At 38.4% G+C, this 12,086-nt stretch overlaps 2 protein-coding genes across 3 annotated transcripts in view; both read right to left on the bottom strand.

Annotated features, from left to right (window-relative positions):
• Positions 1 to 2,039: 2,039 nt before the first annotated feature.
• On the bottom strand, positions 2,040 to 8,047 carry ak1 (adenylate kinase 1). The gene is made up of 7 exons (XM_008424391.3): positions 7,946 to 8,047; positions 3,640 to 3,677; positions 2,957 to 2,992; positions 2,696 to 2,859; positions 2,480 to 2,596; positions 2,214 to 2,405; positions 2,040 to 2,123 (listed from the first exon to the last, which is right to left on the bottom strand). Exons 2-7 carry the CDS (start codon positions 3,644 to 3,646, stop codon positions 2,058 to 2,060), a joined length of 582 nt encoding a protein of 193 aa, XP_008422613.1. The 5' UTR covers positions 3,647 to 3,677; positions 7,946 to 8,047; the 3' UTR covers positions 2,040 to 2,057.
• The window catches only part of gpsm1b (G protein signaling modulator 1b), a 31,836-nt gene continuing 23,389 nt past the window's right edge, over positions 3,640 to 12,086 (bottom strand). For both annotated transcript variants that reach the window (XM_008424393.3, XM_008424392.3), the window contains exons 14-15: positions 7,946 to 11,534; positions 3,640 to 3,677 (exon numbers count right to left, since the gene is read on the bottom strand). In XM_008424393.3, the coding sequence (XP_008422615.1) occupies positions 11,334 to 11,534 (201 nt within the window). In that variant the 3' untranslated portion in view covers positions 3,640 to 3,677; positions 7,946 to 11,333. The remainder of the gene's footprint in view (positions 3,678 to 7,945; positions 11,535 to 12,086) is intronic.

Here is a 12,086-nt window from a genome sequence, read left to right as displayed (position 1 = left end):
TCTATGCTACTTGCTATTTGCTGTATGTTGTTTTGTCTCACTTCAACGACTTGACAGATGATTCTGTGATTGCACAACAAACGTCTTCTGCAATAACTTCCACTTTGTAAGTTATAATCTCAATATTCATCCAAAAACAATGCATGCTAACTGTATAAATCATCAGGTGTTATGGCTTACAGATGTTTTCGAATGTATGACTGATATTGTCTCAAATTTGTTTGAGATTAATAAGCTGTCGGTCAATCTAGACACCAAAGGTTTTCCACATTTGTACGTGGCAAATTCCACTGCAAGCTCAACATGTCTTCTTTGTTTTCTACCTTTATGAAGCAAGAACAAAATTCTTGGCATTCAAGCAGCATCCTCAGTGACTTTATGAAAGCGTTTCAGACGCCTTCTTCTGATTGACTTTCCTACGGACACATCCTGTCCACCTTCAGAGGCCATTTTCCCTTTCCTCATCCCTACAGAGCACAGTCGTGATCAGAGCCGTCCTTGGAGAAAAGTCCGGATACCTGCAGTAACGTTGGCTCAACCCCGACTGGAAATACGTGTGTTTGTGTGAGAGAAAGATGAGGGAGGTGAGAGGCAGAGGAAGAGCAGCTGGTCATTTGGGCCTCAAAGGAGTTATTGGAATAACACTGCTGGACCGCGGCTGCTGCAGGGTGTCCTGTATCCTGTTGTGTCTGCATTCTCCAGCGTCCTCGTTGTGGTTTATTATTAGAAAGCATTTCCTGTGTTGGACTCCTTTTATGGCGTTTGTCCAGAATTACCAACAATCTCAGTATGGTGGCGTTTAAAATTCTACAAAGTGGAATCTAGGAATGCAGCTCAGTACATACACCACTGCAAAATTAACATCAAACTACATTGTTTTATACAATATTGAACATCTGTATTTTTTTTTACAACTTTATAGAGATCTCTTTCACATGTGTACATACTGTCACAATGAAAGTGGCGCGAAATATCTGCAGAGCTTATGATGGGCTAAAAAAAGGAATTGAAAAGTTCTGCCTATGTGAACAATAATCTTATTTTAATCATTCTGTCCCCGTTAAATGGCCCAAGAAGACATATTGTAGCAGTGATATGGCAGTTTTTTATGCGCTTTGAACTTCTTTTATAGCAAATGTGTTGAATAGATCTACTGCATGTTTGTATAAAAATAAGATTTTGTCTTGTAATTCTTCGTAACCACATTACCCGCCGATGTCAATGTAATTCATTGGCACAACATGCTCTGTTTGCTAAAATGGACAATACAAGAAAATGATAAGCAATTTAAACATCAAAGCTCAATGGCCAGCTGTAGTCAAGTACAAAAACAAAATGTTCTACCCTCAAGTTAGGAATACAGCAGAGCACCTTTGAAAAATATGAAAATATTACGCAAGGTGTCTTTTAAATGGTAGACACCCATGATCTTTATTTTTTCTTTTTTAAATATATCATTGCATAAACAGTACCTCAGTGTGATACTCGAGCTGCAATATGGCACACAAAGGGCCCTGAAGAGGACAGTGAGACGAGCTGAAATGGTTGTTGGAATGTCCCAGTCCAGGGCCTGTTTAGCAGTCGCTGCAGTGCAGTGACAGGGTGCGGACCACTGCCAGGAATCCTGAAAATCTCTCTGAGAGCTTATTAAACTGCAGTCATCAGGCAAACAGTGACAACAACAATAAAAGCAAAATTACCAGATCGGCACATAGTTTTTGGCTCAAGCTGTTAAAACGCTGAACTACTGTTGGTATTATAATAGTAATAGCAATAAGGCGGTTATATTATATGCAATAGATGTTTTGCGTTTTTAGCTGCATTTGTTTTAGCTTGGTATTCAAGGCTTTTGCACACTGAACTGTTGTGAGCACATTATATATTATATCGAAATGACAATAAGCCGTTTACATTTGATTTGATTCAAACACTGGTGGGGTGTGGAGGTCCTACGATTGGTAGCCTATCTTCCAGTCAGGTTTAGTCCTTATAAAACCCACACATATACTCGTAAGAAAACAACATCCAGACACAGCTCATCCAGTTATGTTATTTTACTACAGTGCATCTATAGCCTTGGAAACCTGGCCAAAAACGTCATCCACTGCCAGCTCAGAATCCACCTGCAAGATAAATAGAAAACATCATCATGAGACTTCTGTCTCAAATACATTCTATGCGTTTTTAGTCAACAACGCGTTTGTCGTTCACACCTTCTTCACAATGCCACGGCCCTCATAGAAAGCGATGACCGGCTCGGTTGCCTTGTAATACAAGTCCAGGCGTTTCTTAATGGTCTCTTCATTGTCATCAGAGCGGCCGCTGGTCTCGCCACGCTTCAATAGTCTCTTGACCATGGTTTCTGCTTTCGCGTCGACGTACAGCAGCAGGCAGGGTTTGCCGATCTGAGGTCGAAATCAAAACTTCTATAGATTTAAGGCTGCGGCAATAAATAAGAAATCCCTGTGTATGTTTTCACCTTCTTCTCAAACTCCTCTCCCTGTTTGACCTCACGTGGATAGCCGTCGATGAGAAACCCCTTTGAGACGTCAGCCTTGGCGATCATGGCATCCTTAATCATGTCCAAGACTGTGTCCTAGAAAGCAGACAGGAAAAGGTGATGAAACTTTACGACGTAGCGGTTCTAACAGAAAATGCTCACGGCACTACTTTAAACTCCTGGTCACGTCCTTACCAAAGGAACAAGCTCCCCTTTCTGCATGATGGCCTGGAGTTGCTTGCCCCTTTCAGAGCCGGAGGCCACCTCAGCACGTAGCAGATCTCCAGAAGACAAGTGGGTGTAGCCATACTTTGCAACTATCTTTTCACACTGGGTGCCCTTTCCAGAGCCAGGTCCACCTAAGGACATCAACACAAAACCCAATGTGGTGGCATACAAAAAAAAAAAAAAAAAAGTAGTTGAACATCTGGCAAGTGAAGTGTTCAGAGTACTCACCCACTACAAAGATGATTTTGGCATCCTTGATTTTGTCTGCAATAAGCATTCCAAAGAGAAGTTATGAACATGTACAACAACACCGGTGGCTTTTCTACAAATCTAATTTTAAATCCACAAAGAGAGATTTAGGTAACAAACCCTCTTGTGAGGTGGATGCTTTTTTCATTTTTAATGCTGCAGAACAAAGAGTCTTCTTGTGCAACAAGCTGCTTTGGCTGTGCTTGCCTTGAAGTGAGTTTGTGTCATTACTCAAACTGCGTTGACATGGCAACTGTTGCTACCTAATTTTGCTATGCAGCCAAGGGGTTAAGAGAGAACTAAAAGTCGTAAGCTTCACCACTGCAGGAGAAAACCCTGACTCAGATGTATTGCTTTAAATCATAATACATTTACATGTTTATTGAAATTAAATACATAATTTCTACTCAAATAATGATTTATTTCTATGTAAACTAAATACCACAAATACATGGGACAGGTAGGATTTTTCTTGCAACCTATAAAAATACCAGAAGAGGGCAATAGAGGCCTTTAAAAAAAAAAAAGAAAAGCTGCTGTCTGGCTCTGCTTTACTTAAACGCCACTAGATTATTAATAGAAGTACAAATGAAGAAGTATAACCTCATTGATCATATGCAGTAAAGCATTTATCACTTCACTGAAAGTGATGCATTGATTACCTGCCATTGCGTTGTGTCTCTGGAGTGTTTTCCCTCAGCTGTGAAAAAATAAATACGTAAGAACCATTAAGTAAATGTGAAAATGCAATACATTTCAAGGTGCCAAGAACCCTAACCAGTCACCGTGCTGCAAGTGATTGCATAATTGGAAAACAACATGCAGGGAAGTGAACTCTTTCTACTTCACTTCTTTTTCTTTTTTTTTAATTACTACTAGCCCTTCCTGTCAATATAGAGTAAAATACAAATAGATTTTGTAGTCTGAACTGGCTGACATAACTTTTCTCAGATAATTTTTGTATCGTTTCCAAAATCAATTCAGGATTGCTCTTTCTAATGTAGCTGCAGAAGACTTAAGGTCATATAAGGTTTTCCTTAAGGTGTTACAGCTATTTTATTGATTCTGACATTCCTTTGGCAATGACTGAACTGAAAACACGATTTGTTTCTAAAGTTGTTTTATACTATTCTGTTGTTCTTTTATTTGTTAGCTTTTTCTCTAAGGAAATTATGTTTGTCCTTGCACTCATTGTGCACATTGGATTCCTGAAGATGTATAGAGTGCAGAATTAATACAATAGAATTGAGTTTAAGTTTAAAGTTTTACGTTATCCCTAAGAGGGCAGGTTTTGAGCGCAAGAAGTAAGCTGCAAATTGAAAACCAGACAAATTGAAAAAGTGCCGTTATAAATTGCAATGACATATGAAACATTAATATAACTCAAAAAAAGCAGGATGGGGAAAAAGCAGGATTTTCTCTACATGAGTTCTGCATTTTTGCTTCTTAGAATGTGTTAATAGTAGTACTAGTAGTAGTAGTAAGTGTCACATCATTGTACTTTTTTGCCTCTTGTGTAAACTTTAAACACAAAATACACACTGCAATGAAATTTTGGCTGTTTTGTTTCATTGTTGTTTTATTTGACTATAGGTAAGTAAACATATGAAGACTTGCATTTTCACATACTACTCTTGGCAATATTGCTCAACCAGTGGAAAATTCTATCGATGCCATCTAGAAAAATCAATATTAAAATCCCCACATATTCATAATTGAACCATGTCCATTTCAACACATGCTTCTGCCTGGTTCTAAGCTTTTCCACTACAGCTCTGCCTGTAGGTTTAACATATTTCTCATTCAAAAGGGTCTATTTAAGTTCTTCTCCGTCAACAGCATGTACTCTCCCTAAATTGCTCCGTCTTTATTGCCATCTTCCAATCAACTCAGACCAGCCTCCCTGTTCCTGCCAAAGAAAAATAATCTTCACAGCATAATACAGCTGCCGTTATGGTTCATCATGGAAATAGTGTGAAAATCGTGATGTGCAGCATTACTTTTTAAACAAACAGCATTGTGAATGGAGGGCAAAAAGCTGAATTTTGGTCCGATCTGACAGAAGCTCCTTTCCCTACATCTTTATCATGATTTCTAAATGGCTTGTGGAAAAATACACATATAAAATAAGTTTTAGTTTTACAACCAGAGATCTACTAAGTATCTTAACATAGAGTATAATTATGTAATTAAAATAAATAGGATTTCAGCTAAAGTATATTTTTCACTCTCTGTACCGTTTTATTGTTTTATTTTTAATTCTGCCACTTTGGAAACTATACAGCACCTCCAGCCCTTAACGTTCAGCTGACAGTGGACTGCTAGTTTTACCCAATATGTACTTATGTACTCAGCATATCTAAAGAGAACAGTAACCACAAAAGGGTTTTAGTAAATATTCTTTGCAGCTGACAGATAAAGGAATGAGGAAGTAGGTTGGGTGTAGGCGGACATACTCAAGTGCAAGCTTGCCCCAAGACTCTAGCCTAAGAGCTTCTCTAGTTCCTGCAACTGTTTGCATTTTAAACAGCTATTTTCCCTTTTGTACAAATGAATGATGCATTTTAATTACGTTATCATTTTAAGATGTATACATTGTGATATATACATTTAGAGTTATCACACAGTCATGTTTAGTTATACATTAGATTTTTTTTCTGAATGGTTTCCTATGGTTTTATTGCTGCATTATGAAATTGTTAATTCTAAAAGTATATTTTAATTTGAACGAAACGGTATCTCTTTCTTCGCATTTCTGCCAATGTGATAGTCAAATCGGCCTGGTGTGTTTAACTCCTCTCTCCAGGTTTCTGCATTGCCACAGATAAATAGGACATACTCCCATGCAGGGCTGTGTTGTAGACAGAGTTTGCCTGTGGGTAGAAGTCAGTTTTGGTGCCCAACCCAAATAGATTGAAAAGTAGATCCTCATCTATTTTAACAAACACAAAAAACTAAAAGGAGGAGGCAGGAGGAATACAGTTAAAGAGTGCGGCCATTATGATTCGAGGTGCTTCAGATGAAGGTTGAGGCTTGAGGTAGGGTAATGATGAAACAGTTTTTAAAAAGATGAATGTTGGGTAATAGTAGAATCTAACTAAACACACTCGCCTAATATGGGGTTTTAAGCTTTTTCTTTTTTGAAGCTGTTGTAAAACATTCATTGAATAAAATAAAAAAGAAAAACCTCTTTGGTTCCCAAGCAACTGCCATGACAAAATACTCTGCCAAGGATTAATGCTAACAAAAACATAACATATTAAAACTTTTTAGTTTGGTTATATAAAATAGAAAAGATCAAAATGGCTTCATAGCTTGCAAAGATGCATGAAAATGAGAATTAAAGCATTTTTTAAATTAATTTTTGGGATATCCGTTTGTACCTTATCAACCGTATTACCTTTAAATCCTTGCTCAACATACATTCCCAGGAAAATGGTAGCTTTGGGTTGGATTAACCAATGCTTGCCATTTGACTCATTAGTTACTGTACTCTGTTGTCAGCATTCCTGCACTGGATCAGCTTACACTAAAGTTTTGAACTAGTGTTAGAATGGCATTACAAGTTCTATGCAATTAATCTACTGTAAAGTACAACCAAAAAAATGATTTAATTATGTGCTAATTTAATTTGCCATACACCTAAAGAGTGATGGTGCTGTGCTCTCAGGTTTCTGGCTTTATGACGGCACCCACTGACCCCGTGGCCAGAGTAAATGTCACTGGTGGGCTGTTATTGGAGTCAGCACAGCGCCTCTTTGGGATTCCCACTCTGGCCTATTATGGTTGCCTTCCTTCTGGACCCTTGGTTGTTTGGTAACTTCGACCAGCATGGTCAATGCTCTGGTGTTTTGTGAAATAACAAATTTGTGGACCACTGTACATGGAAGAAGCATTCCGAGCCATTGTTTACATTATGAAAATTCTTAAATACCCTGAGAGCAAAATAAAGTTAAATGTGAAGGAGTTGCATCTGTAATGTCCATTATCCATAAAAGAAGTAGCAAATAAAAATAAAAAAACACAAAAAAAAAAAAACTTAGACACTTCAAAACTCTACATTACACCCACACGTCTTATTGCTGCTTTTTAATATGCAGTCAGTCCTGCTAAAAAAAGACCCAGGATGTCTGCAGCTGTTAAAGGATTTAGTGACACCCATTAAGCACATGGAGATGCAGCCCTGGCCGACTGCTCTGCAAGCGACTGGACATGAAAACACGGTTGACAGTTTTTCAGAGCACACGCTCCAGTGCACAATTTGGTTAAGCTTTCTCCAAGTTTAATTTGCCGTGCTGCCCCTTTAAAGGACCCTTTGACGTCAGTGCACTTTGAGGCATTCCATGATGTTTGTGAATGGATGGAGTGAGAGAAATCTTGTTTGTGACCTGGTCGCAAAGTGGTAGCTCGAATGTGCAGCAGAATCAATAACACTCTTGCACTAATCAGTCGTTAATGACCTTTATGGGGGCTTAGTGGGATGGATGTGGAATTAAATGGCTGCAGAGAGTTGCATGGCAATGACCTTTATTGGTTGCAGTTGAAAATATGGTTTATGCATTGATAAAAAAAGGGGGGCAGAATGTGTTTCTGATGTGTATTTACACAGAAGGTAATTATGTAAATGTCCCTACCCCATTTCATCCCTAAGGGACCCTTAAGATATGTACATCTGGTCAAGAACGACCAGACATTCATGCCTTTGCACTAAAGAAACATCCGATTCTCTAAAAATGCCAATTTGAAATGATTTACAAAATGTCTGTAGACCTCAAATGGCAGATGACAACTACACACTCAGCCTCAGTTATTCTCATTTTCCATCCCCATAAACGGCTCTGCCCACTCTGCCTGCCTTCGATCTCCGTCATCTCCATTTGGCACAACGTCTCACAAAAGAATAACTGTTGTCACACAGACATTCCTGACCGATCTTCCTTTACCAAGCCTTTCGTCCTCTGTACTGACCTCTCTTCCGCGCTGTGGCTTTAGATCCCTCTGCAAAGGGGGCTGCCTTTCCCTGGATTCCCGTGTGCGTACGTCTGCACAATTCCTGCTGCACGGCAGCCCTCCCTCCCCCATCCGATGCCTTTTTATAGCGCAGCTGAGCCTGCTCAGCCTGCAATGCATTCTGGGTAAGAGGGAGGAAGAATAGATGAGGAGAGGGAGGGAGGAAGGAAGGGAATGTCTGGTGAAATGAAGAAAGCAGGGGTGAAACTAAAGGGAGAGTAACTTGAGGGGAAAACGGAGGCAGAAAGTTTAACAGCTGTACAGAAGTGTAACCAATTATAAGGTTTAAATGGCTTTGCAAAATTGAACCATTCAAAATGTGTTCTGACATGTCTGGTAAAGAAATTATGCAAGGAGGAAGTAAACTTTAAAAAGAGGAATTACAACCTACCAAGTTAAGTGACACATATTCTAACTGAAATATAACATAAAAAAATTGTGTTATAGTTCCTAGACTTATCATCTTTAAGCAATTGCTTAAAAAAACTACTGAAAAATATGTTTCAGTCCAATTCAGTTGTGGTTATGCAATGATGGCTGAAGCTAAGAAACTGGCTTGGCCTGTACTTTTCTACAGCTCCAGCGTCACAAACTCATTCAGTAAGTGGTAGGTAAAAGGCATAACTTTTCAGCTTGTTGAACATGTTGACATAATCACATGTGGAGCACTTGTTGCTGAAAGGAGGAAGTAACGCAATTCAAATAAACATTCGAAACATTTTATTAAAAGCATGAGGTGACATATTCATGTCCTTAAAAGGAACATGAATAAAAAATATATTTCTATGTACAAATTATGGCAAATTAAAAGCATTCCAGATATATTTCCTAAAAATTTTCATTTACAAAAAAAGGGGAAAAAAGGAATAGTTTAACTGCAGCTCCCAATATGTTTAATATCAAAGAGAAATGGACCAAGTATTCCAATGTGATTCACAATTTCTATTAAATTACATGGTATGAACTTTGAGGTTCAAATATGAGGTATGCAATAGTTCTAAAAAAAAAGAAAAGTCAAAGGACATATAATCCCAGTACCATTGAATCAGATACCGTAGAGCGCACCAACAAAAGGTTTTTTTTGTTTTTGTTTTTTAAATAGAAACATACCGCATCGGGCTATAAGCCGCTGGTATCTCTGCCGCTCTCGGTTTTCCACAAGAAAATAAATCTGCTATGAAGGACAGAGCCCTGCGTCTCCAACGCCGAACCATGGATTCGTTCACGCCGAGCTTACGCAGCGGCTATCAATCTGTACTGCCAGATCGATAACCTTCAACTTAAAAGCTGCATCATATAAACTTCTTCGTGTTGTTTCCATGATGAGGGGGTAGGAGTTTGAAAACATTTCTCCATCATGCCTGCTGCTAGCATGTGCTTGTTCTAAATGAAAATTAGCACCTTATTCTTTGATTTCTAATTTTGACTTCCAATGATTCACTACCTGCTAAAGAGCCCCCTGGTGGTTGAAGAAAAATCTACAGAAAAGCCGCACCGGGCTATAAGGCGCATGGTTCAAAGTGTGGGGAAAACGTAGCGGCTTATAGTCCGACAAATACGGTACTTTGTAGCAGGTCTTAATTTCAGAGTCCTTGCAAATTTAAGCTTTTTATGTGTAGCCTGTACCAGGCAGTGGCTCGTTAGAACTGTTGAAGTATACCACCATTTAAAGAATAAAAAAATGCTTTGAAAACTGCAAGGAATTCCACCTTAAAATTCCTGTGGTTTAAAGTCAGTCTTAAAAAGATGCTGCAAGAAGTAACCAGTTTGTTCAGGGAGCGAATTGAGGAAGCAGTAACACAAAGTCGGCTCTCTCTCACCTGTTGCTGCATACAGGTGGCTGGCTGGAAGTCGGCTCGGTTCTTTATCAATTACACATTAGACAATTTACCAGTTCTACGTGGAAAAAAAAAAAAACAGGCAGAAACTAGAGGATTAATAGACTAATATTCTGCACAACTAATTCTTTTTTTTTTCCTTTTTGAAATACTTCAAAATTTAGCAGGTATTTTGCATCTTTGATACCAAGGTGGTAACAATAACAGTGTTAGAAATGCAACAAGTAATCAAAAAATGCTGCAAAATAATCTGTTTTAAGTAATTGTAATGAGATCAAGTTTAAATTTCGTAATATCGCAAACCCATGGTGTTTCTTCAAGGTTATACCCTGAGATTCTTACACCAGCCCATGGCTGGTATACAACTTTCGTACTTTATAACCAACAAACTGAAAAATGCACTTATATGCAATGGATTATTCTAAAGCATTTATAATAATGGCAACAATTAGCACAACCAAAGTAATCATGCAGAACTGTGATGCTGAATCACAATGTCACTCATATTAAAGACCACACCGTTCAATTCACAAACGCAATAAGTTTTCACCACATTGAGGCAGTGTGCTACGCATATGTACCAGAAACATGACATCTCTTTGCTTTTAACCAAAAAATAAAAGCTGCGAAATGTAATTGGCCGCCAGATCTTCTAAAGGATCAAAGGCAACTGAAAGAATCACCTAAAAAAAAAAAATCAAAATTCAAAAATTTAAGGTTAAATTAGCAAGTAATTCTGGTCTGTACCCATAAAGAAGCCTTGTATGTAATTTGCCCTTTAACCTTGGTCTAGAAAATTTTGAAATAGAATTTTAATTGAAAACAATGACAATTTTCTCATTTTGTTAGTTGACAAAAAAAAGTTTTATCAAAATAATTAGTAAAATAACTCAAGATGACCAAATGAGTTTGTCAAAGGCCAACACTAATACTGTTACTGCACAGATAACACTATAAGTGGTAGAAACCACCAACAGATCAAAGATAAAACTAAGCAGCATTAATCAGACCACAAGGGAATTCAATTTCTAAACATTATAGTTCATGTTAACAAACGTCAGTGCACGCCTCCCGTTGTAACTATACCGATTTATAAGTTTTAATCTCCACATCATACTGTATGCCCAACCTGTGCATTCAAAAATGCATTTGACACTGGGGAATACAATCTCAGGTCTGAAAAATCCTCTAATTAAGGCATTAGACTGAGTATTTACACTTTTCCTATCCTTGTTAAGCCACCCCAAACCTCTTGAAGACTCCTCGAGCCTCCCATTTTGTTTAACATCGTATTTACACACGTTATACATAATACATCAAGTAACATTTAACAGGGCACCACCTATTGCACATGAAATTTCTCTCTTCATTAATTAACTGGTTAGCTCACCCATCGGTACCTGTTTTTCTCTTCTTTTTTCTTTTTCTTACTGCCTGCTCATCCTGCCTTCGCCTCTGTTTTCTATTTTAAATGACATGACAAGCTGCGCAGCATTATTCACCAAGTCCTAGCTTGGAAAGTCACCAGGTGGCTCCTGGTCAGGGGAGTGAGAACTGTCCTGGTCATCTGAGGGTAGGTGGACGCGCTGCTCATCCATACGCTTTGCCTGTACCCTCTGGATTAAGCTGAAGAAGTCTTCATCAGGCACTGTGGGGGCATGAGGGCCTGCTTCTGGTGGGGAGCACCGTTGATCATCGATCCTAGAGGACTAGGGCCAGAAAAATGAAAACGAGAATAAATGAATAAAATTACCTGGATGCTTTGCAATAGAGCGGCATGATCTTAAAAAAAAATCTCATGATGGCAATGATATCGGAAAATAACTCGATGACAATATCTTTCGGTATATGTCCATTTTCGTCTTTTCTTCCATTACTCTGACCTTTAGCATTTACAGTATCTGGTATGAACCTCTGCTGCCATGAGACAAGCAAGCTGTGACATTAGCACCTATAATGAAAGTTCATAATACTTGGAAAATGTTTGGCTGCAGAAAAACTTAATCTTGCAATTCCTTTCTTTGGATTCAAAATATGTACGACTCATTCTTGCTACTGTCACCACATGCTTGCTCAGGATGATGGATTCCATCAAAGTCAATGAGTCAAAGGCTGAGGTTTCTGACATAAATAACATTTGATGCTAGAAACTGAGATACAACGTCTAGTGTTATATGTAGGATCAGGCAGAACTGCATCTCATTTCACCTAATCTGCCTTCATGCCTGGATTATACTGAATTCACTTCATTCAACTGCAAG

Source organism: Poecilia reticulata, chromosome 12, assembly GCF_904066995.2.
Source record: "Poecilia reticulata chromosome 12, P_reticulata-male-v2, whole genome shotgun sequence".
Lineage (NCBI taxonomy): Eukaryota > Metazoa > Chordata > Actinopteri > Cyprinodontiformes > Poeciliidae > Poecilia > Poecilia reticulata.
The sequence above is the reverse complement of the archived record's forward strand: the minus strand, read 5'-3'. Positions and strand labels throughout refer to the sequence as shown.